The following is a 17,274-nucleotide window of genomic DNA, read 5'->3' as shown; positions in this document are numbered from 1 at the left end:
CCAACCACAAATCTACATTTATTCATTTATTTATTTATTTGTAAAATCACATTTGTCTCCTAACCTCATAGGACATGACTGGCAATTTTATTTTGTTTTTAACCTCCAAGAATTCCCATGTGCAGAGCAAAATGATCTACTTACATTGTAAGTATTGTGTGTGTGTGTGTGTGTGTGTGTGTGTGTGTGTGTGTGTGTGTGTGTGTGTGTGTGTGTGTGTGTGTGTGTGTGTGTGTGTGTGTGTGTGTGTGTGTGTGTGTGTGTGTGTCCCTGATATATCATATTCCTCTGTGCTGTAGACCTCCATTATTTTTTGAAAAACTATATGTACAGTAGACAAGCAAGGTCAAGCTTGTTGTACTACACATCACAACCTCTTGACTTTGTACTACATTGTACATTTCTAAAACAACTTACTTCAAAGTCAAGATGTTCTCAAGCATAGCAAAGCACTGTAAATGGCACCACAGTCACGTGCATGCCCAGTGTCTTATAAAGAACTACTCTCCGGAGATTGAAAACGTGATCGCTGTTAGTCAATGTCAGTTCATTATTGACATAAACTAATATGAGATTTGTTGAAAATAAAACAATATAGAAAATCAGTAACTATATCATTTAACCATCTTATTGTAATCAACAACATAGTGTGTAAGACTTGTTGCTTATACATTATCAATCTTTGTTGTATTATAATATAAATGTATTAGCCTGGGGGGATATTTAAACTCTGATTACCTCAATTTGAAGAACAAAATTTAGTGATGCAACAGCCTAAGGCTGCGTTCAGACTGCAAGCCTAAATCCAATGTTTAGCCAATCTAGATTGGAACCAGATGGCTCTTATGAAGTCATAAATCACATGAAATCCGATTTTTGCAAACCAGATTGAAACCACCTTTGGGAGGTAGTATCAAATCTCATTTGGACAGATGTGTCTGGGTCTGAACAGCTCCAAACAATCAAATAGGTTTTGACTGTCCGTGATGTCTCTCTACGTCTCTACGCTACGTCACTCTATGCGACATCAGACCCGCGCTCAGATTTGAATCAGATTTGCCTGCAGTCTGAACGCAGCCAAAACGTTTGCTCTGTTTTCTTTCTGTGTTCCTGCACTCCTCCCCAGCCCGATGTTTCTCTCCACAGCTGCCCTGCATCATGTTCGTTAGTCCAGCCCTGCCCTCAGTGTTTTTTTCCCCTAGCCTTCACACCTGTCCTGTATCAGTCTCGTGAGCCCTGCCTCCACTCCTAGCCTGCCCTTGTTTCGTCACCTGTTCTCTATCAAATTACTATCCCGGCCTGTATTCAGTCTTGGTTTGCAGTTCAGTTTTGTTGGATTTTCTGTTCAGCCCAGCCCTGCCTTGTTCTTACATTTAGTTTTTTCTCAGCTCAGCCCTCTTTTTGGTGATTGTCTTTGATTCCAGGAATGGAGATCGTCTTATTTTCCCTCATTTTCAGGCATCAGCAGTGTTTTTTTTCACATTATAACGTGTGAGCCAACTGGAGTATTTTTGCAAGTTAGGCCACTGTTGAATCATACCTGTACAATACAATGTTCTTGAGGCAAAATAACTCAGAGAATAGATCCAAGTTCAGATTGTAAGCAGGTGGTGCTTAAGGTACAACAATAAACAATTTATCCTTTGGGAAACATATTTGTACCAAATGCCAATCCGTTCAATAGTCGAGACATCAGAAATATCCATCTGCAGGTCATATAAGATTCAAAATCAGGTAATCACCAAAACGTTTTGAGTACAGTACATTGTCTAGAAATCTTAGAAACCAATATAGTTGAGATATTGAGATATTTCACCAAGGCCTAGACCAAGTTGTGGATCAACTGACCGTCAGATCAACATGACCCATACAGCCACAATTTGGCCTGGATAGAATTGTCATACCTATGAAATTAGTTTGAGCTTTTATTTGTTAACACACAGGAAATGCTGTTCATTTTTCCCCTTGATATATCCTTGTTAAAGAGAACATTCAGATTTAATTAATGTTAATACGTGTTCTGAATATTTTTCTTTTGTTTGCTTCCAATGAGTCTTTTTTCATTAACCTGTGTGAGCAGTATGTTATCTGCAAATGTTCACACAGCATTTAAATGAAAAAAAAATCTACATATTAAAGTACAAATAGACACAACCTACAAAATCATTTTCTTTCTTTATTGCTCAGTATAAAAAGAATATTTGAAATTCCATGATGGGTCTGTACAAGATTTGGTCCCTTTTGAAAAACAAAAAGATATGTTCTTGCAGTGATTTTGCACACTGTGCAAGAATAATTGTTCAACAGGTATTCGGCCTTGTCCACAGTTTCCATACAGTAAGAGTTTTCAGAGAGTCCCATATACATTGCTGTATGATGTTTTTGGATGAAAACATGAGGATCAGGCATGTCCTACTGTTGGATTTTTAAGGCATCAATTGAAAAAGACCAGGGGAAATAAGGCAAGAGAATAGACCATCCTTTTAAATCCAACAGAGTCTGTGTTCAACAGATTTACACCCGCAAAGGAAGAAAGGAGCATCTTTGCAAATTTTTGATTCTTGGAAATTCTCGAGGTCCAAACTGCAGTCTGTGAAAGCTCCATGTTTTCCTGGTTTCAACAGGATAATCAGGTTTCACCGTGGTTCCTCCACTCTGGGAAAGACAGAATACAGACAGAGAGGAGAGTAGGTTTATTTAAATCAGTTTATATCAGTATTTTAAAAACAGAATTGAGTAATTTAATCATATTAAGAATTTCAGTAGAGTGATTTACCTGCTTCCTTAGCACGAGCTCATGCTGTGTGATTGGATTTTGGATGTAATTGTGTGTGGTCTGACAAGCTCTTCAGCTCTCAGCCAGTGCACTCGATCACTGCTGTACCACGGGAAATGTTTCTGAAGCGGCACATTATTCACTTGTAGCTTCCATTCTCATCTGGACAACAGTGACACAGAGGCAAAATTAACAGAGAGCTTGCAGCATTTCAGACAAGTTTACAACAAAGTTTAGAGAATAAGGTTGGCATTTCTATTCATCTCATTCTCTATACTCTCACAAAAAGACCAACACCAACCATGCATTCATTTTGTCCCTGGATACTTCAATCTGACTTTACTAGCCTAACAAAAGCTAGTACCATATGCTATTACTCACCTAATCAAAGGTGATCATTTCCTAATGATCTTGTTCTTTGGAAAATGCCTAATCTCATCATCCAGTGGCCTCAGTCAGTGCCACGGTTAAAGTGCTCCAGCACGGTGGTGTTCGTTCTCTCGAACAGCCACTGCTGGCTGAGAGACGAGGGGTCACATGTGTTCATGTAGACTCGCCGCTCGCCCGGGCTGCTGTCGATACAGCTGTTACTGACGGGGTGATACAGACTCTTATCCTGCAGGAAAGGATGTGAGAAAGAGCATATGAAGAGATAAAGTACCACGTTATTCACAAGTAAAGAGTTGTAATGTTTTTGACAAGACATTTTATTTCTCCCTTTATCTGATTTTTGGGGGAATTTTGGTAAAATATTAACTGACATACTTTGCTTTATATTATTATTAACAACTGGCTGTTTTCCCCAATAAATACTGATATTAGTACACTGTAATTTTCACAATGGATAAACAGAAAGAAAAAGTATCCTTCTATTTATCAATATGATTATGAATTTGACAAGAATGCCCAAGGTACATTATGTAAATGTTCACACATTCTAAATCGAATGAAAGCATCTTTGATTTTATATTATTTATTCCACTTATCTTACTTACAAATGAGAAACCCAGCAATAAAGTCTATGTCATGAAAAGCAAACCAAGTTTAATTAAGGAGCTATTTTCCCTCTTAAAGACAGGCCTTGATGAGGCCCCACTTATTAGGGTTGTTCCTGGCAAATAAAGAAACATCATGTATTGCTTTTAAATTAATAATTTGGTATTCTAATCCAAGGGGGACATGACTGTATGTCCTTGCATAAACAGGCTTTGAATGTTTTCCTCTATTCAGAGTAATGATGAAGCTGCTGCATTAAACTAATATAAGCAAAGTGTATCAAAGGAGAGGTTTTCAACCCTGACCTCATTAAAATGGTTTCTGCATTATTTATGATGGTGCATAGTGCCACCTTGCTTATGGCTTTGAGTCTAAGAAGAAAACTCTACTGCAGCTTACCTTTGTCCAATAATACAAACCAAAACATGATCAAACAATTTTTCAAATACAGGAAGCTCACTGTGTACAGGTGTTACAAACTATGGTTTCTATATAGGCCTTCTGACATTACACTTAGCCCAGGGCAAAAATTATCCTTAGAACGTCCTTAGCCCCAGGCTAAGAGACCTGTTAGCCAGAGGCTAAGAAAGCTTTCGCACTGGCACACTCCAAAGTGGGCTTACTCTGACTTTACCCTAGGGCTTGCCTGCCCTGCTCCGGAGCAGGGTTAGCCCTGAATTTGTGGGTAATCCCCTGAAAATCAATTTAACATGGGGCTTAAAGGTGCCAATGTGAAACAGGGCTAAAGTAAACAGTGAAGTAGGAAAAGTGACATTTTAGAACACCAATATCAATTCCAGCAGACATTTAACTCAGATAGTAGAAGTGTACTTTAAACATTAACTTTTTTTCTTTTCTTTTTTTTATGGGGGCGGCACAATAAACTATAAGTGCAACATGAACATATTATCATCTTATAAAGGAAACCACAATGTCTAACATCAAAATCATGTCCCATTGTCCCATTTCAGATACTGCATTCATATGCATGTATCTGTTTATGGAGATCATGTAAAAGTTGATGAGAGCAGTTATAAATGAATCAAAACAGTTTAGCTATGACCAGCTCACAGGCAGCTGTAAAATCAGACCAATGAGCTGAAAGATGCTCAAACATTTTGTAGAACTGCAGAGTCGAGTGAGCTCAGTGTGTTTGTTACTACTAAGTGTCCCTTTTCACATTGCAGATAGTCATTTGATTATACTTTTGTCAAATAAATTGCAACTTGAAATCCACTATGGTGTTTTGAAAATCCATCAGTGGTTGTATCAAAACAGACATTTTGGCAGACAGCAATGGACACCTCTCTTACCTTCCTCTCAATCTGTCCCACCAATCAGACTAGAGGACACTGTGATGAATGGGCTGAAAACACCACATAGCTAGTAGCCAAACCAGGTTTATCACATTTTTGTGCAAATTAAAATGTAATGCCATCAATGAAAAATGCCATCTTGTTTTGTTTGTTTATGCATCCCTCAAGTTTTCCTCATATTATTTCATTAGAACTTCAGCAGACAGCCATGATTATGAAATGATTCATTAATTTACCTAAATTATGGTAGGTTGACCAAAGCAAGCACAACAGCACACTGTTAGCTGAAAAGAGGCAGTAAAAACTCCACTTCATTCACTTCTCCACTTTCCTCTCCCATACCTTCCTGTAGCTCCACAGCTGGTTCCCCTTCATGCCATGACAGTCGTACAGAGTGACCGGGCTGTTGTGAGAGACGGCGTCAAAACAGACCTTCCTCGTGTGCATGGGATCACCGACCCGAATATCCTCCCTCCAACCAAATGTCAACACCTGCAGGGGACAAATCTCAAGTCAAACCAACATAAAATAGTGCAGCTAAAAATATCCAGATGAATTAACATATTCAAGACATACAGGACTGTGCAAGTATGACATATGCAGTGCAGTACAGCAGCCTTATAGATAAAACAAACTTTTTTACTTCAGAAAGCGTAATGGCTGACCCTCACCTGCCCATGACTCCAGGCCACCTCACCCCGCCCCTTCACACAGCTCTCCAAGCGGATGGGGCTCCCCGATACGAAATGTTTAATCTCCATACATAGGCCGCTACCCACATTCCGTATCTAGAAAACACACATACACACAGAAACACATGAGCATGGAGTCAAGAAGACGAAGAGGACATGTCAATCAATACATTGATCGCACACATTTTCTTGCATACAAAAATGAAAATGTAAAGTCCATAGGGTTCTGTGCTGTATGTGTGTTGTATAGTGTATATATCGCACATGGACTGCCTTTGATGTAGATAAATATACTATATGAGCATTTCCCCCTAAGTTATTTCACTTGCATTACGTAGTAGTAACTACATGTCGGTTAGATAGGAACTCTGTCAAAAGCATGTTGGTTGCTATGGAAACCAGGTTGAGTTCAAAGTCCCTTATCTGAGCATCTTCAAAACTACAGTCTGAAAATACTTTCCAATATCAAAATATCAGTTGTGTTTTTTTTAATTTTTTTTTATATTGGTTGAGTGACTTTTCTTTAGTTGGATCACATTTTTTATTTCCTGTTTGACACTGGGTTTTTTTAAGTCTGCCTCTGACTGTCGACTGTGATTATTGTATTAAGTTGCCTTTGACTTATTCAAATAAAATGATGAGAAACTAAACTGACCCTGAGCACCACAGTGATAAAATCCTAAGCTTTTTGGTCTTATTAATATTGTTAATTTGACTTGAAATCATACAAACCACTTCATATGGCCTTAAGCTTAGAAATGATCTCCCATTACTGTCACATCACAAAAAAAGTCCACACTGCTACTATTCATTACAGTTTACTGTGATGTATTTGACTTTATTATTAGTTTTAGTAAAGCAGCTGAAGGAGTAGAGGTGAATGAAAATCACCTTCTCTGTCCAAACACCTTTTAGTGTCAGTGAGTTATAAACAGAAGGAAGAGGAGATGCAGAGAATTGGACAGATTATAAGAATCGATGGAAGCTGCTCTGGTCTACAGGAAACTATCAATTTCTCTCCACAATTTCCACAGCTGCCAATGGACCTTGGTTACAATTTTGCTCTGGCCCTGCTGGCAAGACCCCAAAGTTTGGCCCTTGGGACATTCTGCTGGTGGTTGCATCATGTTGGAGGAAAAGGCATACATCTTGTCTTATTGCAAACATGTTTCATCACTGTCTCTTGTCTGTTGTTACCACTGGGAATTTTGCTATCACAATTCCAAGCTTTATCCACTCCCCTCTGCTACTAGAATTTAATTTTAATAAGTCAAAATTCTGTGTTGCATTGAACATGTGTGTTTTTTGTTGGTCCCTTTATTATCCAGACAGAGCACAAAACCTAACCTGCTACAAAACCCAAACCAATCCTCATACACAGTATGCACAAGAAATATGACTCTGCTACCACCACCACCTCCAGAAAAACTGTTCAGCTTAGTGAAATATGCAAAGGTTAAACTTAGACTACTGAAATGGTAACTAAACTCATGTGCTCCATTTCAAAGACTATTGTATACATTAAGCGTTTAAATGACTGTAAGGTTTATTATTTACTTTTTTCATGTTTAAATAGCTACACCAATATCTTTAAAACTGTTATTTTAATCTTCCTCACATTTACCTTTGCATGAAGTGGCTCATTGATTTGTAAATACTGCACTGTGTCTCCATGACTTGAGTGTGGATATATTAATGATATCATCACAAAGTATTGTCATGATGGATCTCATTTGATTTTTCCAAGAGCCAGAATTGGTGAAGCATTTGGATCCCTATTAGCTGTAACCCAGGCAACAGCTGCTCTTCCTGGGGTCCATATAAGGGGAATTATAAACTGCTGACATTTTCAAATTAAGGCTTAAAAAACACATTTTTCACTTTGCTTTTAGCTAAGGAACAGTCTTTATACATTTTATCATAATCTTCTTTCCTTTTTGATATTGTTGTTCTTCTAACTTTTGTGTGAAGTTTTAAAAAATATATATATTTTTGAAGTAATAAGACAGAGGGAGGACCAAAGAAGTAACTTTAAATAAACCTATTAGTGCTGACAGTGGGTGGGAGTTCATTACCTTATTATCTGATGACTTTGTTCTCCCACACATCTATCTGTCAAGTATGCATTACAGCGTAAACAGTACATCCCTGAAATGGTCGTTGTGTCTGATGTGTTCATGAAACCAGAAATGTGTAACTTCTCATGATAAATTCCAACTATTATTTATTCATGCATGTGGAAATCTGGAGGTTATATTTCTCTTTCTTCTTCACTATGTTCTTATAGTTGACCTTATTTTCTCTCAGCTTTTACCTCTCCCCACGCAGCAGCAGGAGGCTCCACCGGTGGGTAGTGTTTGGGCAGATCCCAGGCCACCTCGTTCATGAACCACTTGAAGCTCTTGCAGATTAGGCGACTCCTCAGCTCCTTCTGTGCCGTCATATCTCCGGCTGACAGGTGGCGATACTCCGGCCGGCGCTGGTAAACAAATTCAGCGTATTCATCCATCCACACCTCCGCCACACGTTTTAGGTTCTGAAATGAAATCAAAGAAAAAGGGTCAGGTGGATTAAAGCATTCACTCAACAGATATCTCCTCTGAGCAGGTGTCTCAAAATGTCTATTAGCTTGCCACAAATGGACTCAATCTAGTCTAAGGGAGTCTGCCCTGATAATGGCATCCATTGCCCGCATACTCTTTCGCCTTAATTTGTGATTTTGATCAGAATAACTCAACATAACAGCAATATTTTGTGTCTTTGTTCCATCTATGAAATCTTGTTAGTAGCTGAATTGTAGCTGACCTTGTTGATCTCTGTGAATTTTAGTGCCACTTCAATAATAAAGATTTTGAAAAATAATTTTAAAAATGAAGAGGTATAACCCTGATTAGAAAACTGAAACTTCAAATATGTGCAGAGAACAAAGTCTGAGTTCTTTTTTTCTCTTCTTTTTTGTACCTTTTTATGTAAATTTTCTCCTTCATTGCAGGGTCAGGCTGATTCAGGGCCATCAGCATTCCACTGAGGTCCAGTTTAAAGACTGCTGGTCAGAATAAAAAAGCAAAACAAAGGCCAGTGGCGTTCAGTCGCATACTGAGCCAAACCGAGCCAAGTTCCAGGCTGCAGCTGAGGCATACATAATGTATGGTGTTCGGCTGCATCTCAGATGATTTAGCACTTTTACACAATTTCTCATTCTGTGTAGATACTTTGAGGAATACAAGGAACAAAGAAACTTAAGCTCATTCTTCACAGTAGCACCGGAAAAGGGTATAACTCGTAGAAAGCGGATACGCCACATACTGCTGCCGCTCATTTGGTGGTCTTTTGTTTGTGGATGCTGAGCCGACAGTAAAGTGCGCTCATACGTAAAGGAGAAAGAAGAGAAAATAGAAAACAAACAGGCTGTTATTATTGTTCCTGTGCCGCTTAAAACTAGTTTTACACAAGGACGAAGTGTTTATGTTTGAGAAAAGTCTTTTGCCAACTGCTTGATAAGTTTAATCAGAAGAAGATGCAGTTTAATAGTGTGTGTGGACATTTTGGATATACCAACAATACCATACTAGCGACACGATATCAACATATAGCCTGCTTTATAGCTTTTATTTAGATTAAGATTAATTTTGTATTTTTGTTGTGTCCTATATTTTCAATATGTTTTGAAGCAGAAAGGTTTATCAAATATTTAGCTTGCAGTGCCTCACATTACACTACAGGTTTAGTGTTTTGATAGATAAGGTAGAAAAGGGTGTCGGAAAACCTGCACCACCTAACCCTAAAACAAACAAACAAAACAACAAACAGCCTATAGAGATAAGCTTTGATTAGTCTTGTTACAAATCTGACAAATTTGTTCTACAATCACACAATGAAAACTATTGTTGTTTTGTGACTCAGATGTACCAGCATGGTAGTCAGACTGAGAGGTTCTGTGGCAGTATTGTACTGACACTGAGTTGCTGTTACACAATAGAGAAAATCTGTGACTGATCTGCTGTATTGTATTTGGTCTTGGATGGTGTAGGTGTAAAGAATTACCTTTGCCAAGCTGATCCCTCCAGGGACCTTGTAGGGGACGTACTTCCTATAGATGTGTCCTACCCTGGAGCAAGGGATGTCCTCCATCCGACCACCACACATCCACACCTAGAGAGAGAGAGAGAGAGAACCCTCTTTAGCAGGAGCTGTATTATACTTAGAGGCTTTGTCCATCTGGATATTCAGGAAGTTTTGGAAAGGTAAAGCAAGGTGAACGAAGGAGACGATCAAGGAGATGAGCAGAAGACTGATGGCTAAGAAGAAAGAGGAAGCGTAGAGTGGGTCTAACAGGCTTATAAATCCTGCAGGGGACAGAGAGGAGCGAGTGAATTCAGAGGGAGAGGCAATAAAGACAAAGATTAGATGGCTGGATAGTGGAGGAGGATGAGAAGACTCCAAAAACAAATTATGATAGGATGGTGAACTGACTTCACCGGAGCAATAGGGTCAGATTAGAAAAAAATGTGTTGCTGGGTTAAGTCACTGTTAGAGTGTCTTAAACTGTGTCAGTAAGCTGTATTGCTGTAGACTCTAAATGCAAATAATTTTTAGTGACATATTTTTAAAGCTATAGCTTTATTAGCCTATCTCATGTAACAGAGCAGTAGATCCTCATTTTACTCCTCCAACTATAATGAAGACAACAGTAGTGGTTATCTTTCTTGGCTTGGAAAAGTTTAAAATAAACCTCAAGAAAGAAAGAGAGGAGATGAAGAGGAGGAGGAAGAAAGGAAGACTTACAGACAGAAGGCGAGCGAGAAAGTGGTCTTTTGTTTCTATAGAAGACAATAGCAAAGTAAAAAGTGTGAAAATGAAAAGCTGTATTTAAACATGCAAAGGGAGAGAGAGGGTTAGTGTTTCCAAAAAGTCATTTAATATGTATATAATATGTATGTTGTTTGAAGGTTAGAAGCAGACTGAAACTGTTGGGAGTTCAGGAGAATGGACAGATAAAAACATACATATGCAGGCCAATAGACTCTTTATCCCAGGTTCAACTGCACACTTGCTCCTCCCTCTACTAGACTCTATGGAGTAATACTCTTCTCCAATCACGTGTACAAAATTTGCATATACTGTATATAGTAGCCCATCAGGATGTGCCTACTGATTATGTTTGCCTCATACAGTATAAAAAGCAACATCTCACTGCTGCTTTCATCTCTCTCACTTCAACAATGGTGAATCAGCTCACTGATCTTAGTTCTTCACGGATGGAATCCCCACTCCGAGCTCATTCTTGGCCAATGTGCACCAGTATCATTGCTACCGCTGATGGGCATCTCTTTGGACCAGGCAGAGAGCAGCATGATGCCCTGCTGATGCTGGCAATCTCTTACTAAGCTGTGAGAAGAGCAGACCGGGGCTCGAGAGTGATCTCCACTGCTTCTCTCGACTCTCCATCGCTGCCGTTGCTGGACACCTCGACTGAGACTATCCCCTGATGTCCAGAAGGTTACGGCCATAGCGGCAGAGCATGTAGCACTCCCAGTATCTCCACATAACCTGCCTTAACTGGTCAGCCAGCTTTTAAGCCTCAGCTAATCTGGCTCAACCTGCTTTCTTTTCGCCTCTGCTCTCAGAATTTTGGCAGTGTCTTGAAACGTCCTGGAGAGAGCAGCTGAAGATAAAATGACTAGTTGCAGGACTTGCAGGAAGGACTTATTTCCTTCTTTGGAGTGCAGGGCCACACGGACACAGACTGTCCTGATGCCAAACTGGTGCAGGGACACGTAATCTTCAAAATGTACAAATCAAGGAGTGCTAATAAATTCGAAGCAAATAAAGTAATTAAAGATATACAATGCAGGAATGGCCTCTTATATATCAATGACACAGAGACATAGAGCAGAAGAGAGAGACAAAGACAGCAATGTAACCTGGTCGCTATGCCATAGAGCCCTGACCTCACAGCCTGTGTGCTGTTATTTGCTGGTAGCTACACATCAACTGTCCTTAACATACCAGAAAAGTCCCAAACACAACAAAATAATAAGAAAACAAGAGAATACAGATTCTTTTAGGGAAAATTCTGCATTCTATTCCTTTTAAAACACACAAGCTATGACCAATCCAGTTTGCATTATTCATCGTGTCCCCTTCATTTAAAAGTTGCTTTCCTTAGTAAATTGATTTTTTAAATTGTTTCGGCATGGGAATAATTTCAAGCACCAACTGAAATTAGGCTATTAAACCATCCAGGCATAACTAAGTAAGCCTCGTGACCTTGTGTGTCTATTATTTTTACTGCAGCACCATCATAGTCTCTGGTCTGTGGCACATGAAGAAGCTCCACCACCAGCAAACCAGCTTGAATCATGCACACATCTCAGCTGATAGAGAAACTACAGAACAACAAAATTCACTCCAGCTGCATGAATAAAACATATTGCTGCAAGACAAAATCTGGCAAGTGCAACAAAAACTTGAGTTGTGTCTATCGGTGTCACTATGAATAAAACAAGAAGTACTGCTTCCCACACCATCCTGAATGGACTTTAAACAACCTATGATCTATATTTTAATAAATGTGTTCATTCTGGCTTGACTTTATTATATCACCTGCATCTGGACCTGAGAGCCAACAATATGCAGGATGATGTCTCTTACTTTTTTTCTTGCCATCAGTGACTGTTTGATGGTGTTGTCATGGAGACAAGCATCATAAAGTGACTGCATTATCCTTGTAGCAAATCATTATTTCTGTCAGCTGTACACTTTGCCAATATGGGTCAGTAGCTGACTATCCATCTTAAATTCAGAATGCTGTCATAAATGAAAAACTTTGTCATTTTTGTTTTAATGTATGCTTTTAGAAAGTTTTCTTTTGCCAACTATTACTTTTACTCTGAATAACTACTTTCTTTTTGGCTCCATCCACAGAAGTTTAATTGTTTATTTCTTCAGAGCAGCTTTGTCTCAAAGAAATGTTAGTATAACTGAAAGTCCAATTTGCTGGAGCATTATAAATAATCCATCACAGGTTTTATGTCTTACACCGTCCTGTCGCTGTGCATGTGAGGTCATATTGGCCCCTGTGCTCTGTGTGCATGTATGTCCTGATATTATCTCACTGTGTGAGCTGGAAATGATCTGTGTTCCCATACCAATGTCACCAGGATGGAGCTTTAGATTAACGGTACCCGTGAATAAAGTGATTGTGTTTCACATGCATACAGGGCCTGGCTGTCTGTGGGAGCAGCAGTTTGGTTGTAAGGATTAGTATGAGAGCCTGTTAATCTTCTCACCTCGGGAGACTGGCTGTCTGCGCCGTATCAGCTAATGGGGATCTTAATAAAAAGGAAACCAAATTGAATATCTGAGGGCATAAAGTAGACTTAAGAGGCACAGCTAGGCATGTGCTGATAGCAAAATTTAATAGTATGAGTATCTTGGCCAAAATAATAACCTTGCTATATGATATTATCACAGTAATTACTTAAATAAGATGAAAACAGTACTAAAACAGAAGCCTTTTCACACCAGCACTAGGTCATCACTGTATTTTGTTGAGGTCAAATACTTGAGACTATGAGAAATGCACACTTTTAAACCCAGGGCCTACTTAAAGGAGAAGGATCGTGATTTTTTTTCTCTTATTGCAAAAGATTTCATGTGCAGAGCCAAACCAACAATGAATTGACCCCATCTGTGTGATATACCTTATTCATCTGTGCTGTATAGACCCTCTGTTGTTGTCAGTGGCATAAATAATTCAGTTTTAAAGATAAAATTTAGCTAAACATTATTGCAATGAAATATTATTGGATGTAAATATTACTATTTTACCCAGTACAGGGAGGCATGGCCATCAGGGTCAAACCTATAATGAAGAAGAATGTCTTGCTGGTAAAAATTTAGTTGAGGAAAAGCCAGAATTATAATTTTATTTTTTAACAACAACCAGTAAATGTTGTCTTCAACTGCAGACGTTCATAAATAGAACACAATGAAGCAGTAAATGAGCAGTAAATATTGGCTTACAAAATATTTTTAATTATCATGTAATTGTTGTGACACATTACTGTCTTTCTATCACCCTGATGTATTTGTTTGTTCTTGTTTTTTTTTTACCTTGAAGGAAATCTCATATTGTTCTCCTCCCCAGATCTCCAAACCAGTGTCGTATCCTCCCAGGTCCCAGAACCACTTCCTGTCCACAGCGAACAGTCCACCTGCCATCACTGGCGACCTGGAGGACACAAAATACAACACAAACACTTTCAGTACAAAAGCTCTACATATGCAATCAGCAGCATTACTTTCCACTTTGTTTTTGTTCTGGATACGTGTCTCACCTGTCAAAAGAAACATCTAAATGGATGAAAGACTAATTAACTTACTCACAAATAACAACAGCTAACCCTCAGATCATCACATTGTCAGATTGAAAGGAACAAAGATGACATGGGAAAAAGCAAGAAAGAGAATCTGAAATCACCTTAAACTGAAAAGTGAGAGATAAACTGAATAAATAATTATAATGAAGCACTTTATAAACTTTAAGTTACTTTAAGTTTTATTGCTATGAGAGAAGGTGTCTCATAAGATTAAATATGACTGTGCATAATGATGTTTGGGGTAAACTAAAGCAGGAAACAAGGTTCTTCTTCACCCTGATTGATAGAGAAATGTCAAACAACAAGACAAACAAGAGTGTTGAAGAGGAAGTACAGAGGTATTTGTAATGACTTTGAGATTCATTTCATATTTGTTCATCCTTGGAGAAGGAAAATGGCAGAACCATGGGTTGTTATCACCACAGGACTCGTACATGTACTCACTGCTCATGAGGCGTGGGAAGCCCTGGAGTGTTTTTCCACTGCCAACAGTACAGTAGCTGCCCTGTTTGCCTTTAATTGATCCTCTGCAGGGAGGACTTTGGCGAAAGCATGCTACCTGCTGGCTGGCTGCCTCCAACTTTCAACTGAAAGCTTGTAACTATGACAACCCAGTATACCTGCACGTGTGTGTGTTGTAATATTTCTGTACTGTAGAGGAATGCATTACTTGTGGGGGGGATAGAAATATGTGGATGGAGGATGTGCTTGAATTTGGAGTTAGTTACTTTAATCGGGTTAAAGTAGGTCGTGCAGTGGAAGGAGTTGGGGTTAAGGTTCAGATCTAGTCAATGAAGTCCCCTCTCAAGACAATCTGATGTAATTTGTTTTGTGTCTGCACCTGCTACCCCAATTTTTGTGCCTCAGGTGTGAAGCAGCTACAATCAAGTGCAGCAGAGAAACAGAACAACAGCCTAACAAGCCCTGTACTCAGCTGCACAGAGCTTGTCACAGCAGACAGAAGCCACGGTTCTCTGTGGTGGGTTAATTGCTACAGCACTGTTCAGAGCATCTTCATTATCTGGAGAGAAAATAGTACCACCGAAAATACTCACACACGCACACTGAGATACTTACTGTCTGTGTCTCTCTCTATACTTTTTTTGTTGTTATCCTCACTATTCCATTTTTTGTTCTCAAAGAAATACACAGTTTAAAATGTGAGTGTTAAATATGAACATCTGTAGGATTAAAAGGTGGCCACTGAAATGAGTGTTTGTCCTTTTGTGGAGGACATCAGCTGTCAAAGCAGCTACAATGAATTTCAACTGCTCAAACCACTCCTCCAATATCATTTACTTCTTTGCCTGATCCATATGTTTGGTAGGTTTTGAAGTGTTGGTTGTTAAATACATTACCTCCACTGAAGCTATCAGGATGCACAGAAGGGGAAAACAGTAATTCCTGGTTCACTTTATGGCCAGTGCACCAGCATGGGAATGTCAAACATCTGATTTAAAAGTTCTGTAGACTGTCAAATAGAGAGAGATTTATCTGGGGGCGATTAGCTTAATCTACATTGTGTGAGATTGTTTGAAGAGGGCTTGAATGCAACGTTCATTCATTTATATGTAAAAGTCCCGCACTGCAGCTTTAAAGTCAAAACAATTTGGAGTGATAAAAACATTTGTGTTTGCTGTGCTGTCTGTGAGTCGTGCTATCTGATGAAACTGTAAGCTGCATGTGTGACAACTGAATGGATTTGTTTGCTGTGTAATAAAATTTACATAATATTCAACTTGCTTTCTCAATGACACAAATATTCTGTATCAGCTGATAAAAGAAAAATGTAGATTATACGGCAAAAAGCATGTGGACAATAGAATATGCGATTGTTTAACCAAAACTATGGATTTCAATCTGCTGCTAGAACAGCTTTCACTCCTCTGGTTTTCTGCCAGATTTTGGAACCTGCTGGATACAGGGATTTGCTCACTAATGCCACCAGAGCATTACTGAGATGTGATGCTGGGTGATAAGGCTTGGCTCAGAGTAGGCATCCCGATACATCCCAAAGGTGTTGAGGTCGGGGCTCTGCGCAAGCCAGTGAAATTCTTCCACACCAATCATTGAACCATTTCATTACATGCCTGGATTTGTGCAGTGAGACAGTACGCTATTGCCTAAATATCACTGACTAATGACCACACTGTCGACATACTTGTGGCTATTTTTTGTAAATCACATTAACTTTTGACAAGTTGGCATTCCAGGCTAAATCAAACACATTCTTGTGCCTGCAGCTGTTTTAAAGTAAAAGATCTCAATTCGTGCTACTTCTTGAAGTCCATTACATGACAAACAATAGACTTGAAGCTTAAAAAATGTGTTAGAGTTATGTGAGTGAGGCAATAAACAATATGTAGCAGGTGTGGGCAGTGGTATTAATTAAACTTTAAGATTAAAAACAGACGAGCATGAGATGGGTTAGGGTTAGGGTTAGACTGAAACATGTCCAATGTCGGCAGCTGCAGTCACATAATGACTAAAAGAACCACTCCTTGTTTAAAAAAAGTGGTCTTATTCTATGTTAGTACAATTCTGTGCACAAATCATGAGTTTGAAACAATGTAGAGGAATGGACTTAATTACCGCTGAGACAAAGTAAAGCAGAAGAGAAGCAGGAGCAACCAGATTTATGACTCTCAGCGTTTGTGTGATGTCTTAATTTACTGTAAGAAAGTTCATACTACATTGTCAGAAAGAAAACACACTGTGCAGCTGTAATTACCTTCAGAAATTAACTGGTAACACTTTGTTGTTGAGAGAAAGCACAAGATACACAAACATGCACGTCTTCGTTTTCCCTTCCCCCGACTGTCACAAAGAACAGTGTGTTATAGAAATCTTGAGCTCGTCAATACAGTATCTCCAAGAGATATGTCTTATGCAAACAATAATTATTGACAAACACAAACTTGATCGACCGAGAAGACAGCAGTCATAATTCAAAGTGCTGGTGTAGACTCAGTGAAATGCCATGGCAAATATGAGGGAAAACTGAACCACTCTCTGTTATTCAGGCAACATCCAGACGACCTTGTCCCTAGTCACAACATTGCTAAAAGATTGTTTACTTTAGCGCTGTCTCTATGGCAACAATCATGAAA

General features: G+C 39.0%; 1 protein-coding gene across 1 annotated transcript in view; it reads right to left on the bottom strand.

The window, feature by feature from the left end:
* Positions 1–3,227: 3,227 nt before the first annotated feature.
* The window catches only part of LOC128371317 (polypeptide N-acetylgalactosaminyltransferase 10-like), a 66,231-nt gene continuing 52,184 nt past the window's right edge, over positions 3,228–17,274 (bottom strand). The window contains exons 7-12 of the mRNA XM_053331600.1: positions 13,899–14,016; positions 9,825–9,932; positions 8,095–8,316; positions 5,760–5,876; positions 5,431–5,580; positions 3,228–3,392 (exon numbers count right to left, since the gene is read on the bottom strand). Of these exons, the coding sequence (XP_053187575.1) occupies positions 3,228–3,392; positions 5,431–5,580; positions 5,760–5,876; positions 8,095–8,316; positions 9,825–9,932; positions 13,899–14,016 (880 nt within the window). The remainder of the gene's footprint in view (positions 3,393–5,430; positions 5,581–5,759; positions 5,877–8,094; positions 8,317–9,824; positions 9,933–13,898; positions 14,017–17,274) is intronic.

The sequence above is a fragment of the Scomber japonicus genome, chromosome 13 (assembly GCF_027409825.1).
Source record: "Scomber japonicus isolate fScoJap1 chromosome 13, fScoJap1.pri, whole genome shotgun sequence".
Classification (NCBI taxonomy): Eukaryota; Metazoa; Chordata; class Actinopteri; order Scombriformes; family Scombridae; genus Scomber; species Scomber japonicus.
Note: the sequence above shows the minus strand (reverse complement) of the source record. Positions and strands in the feature narration are given on the sequence as shown.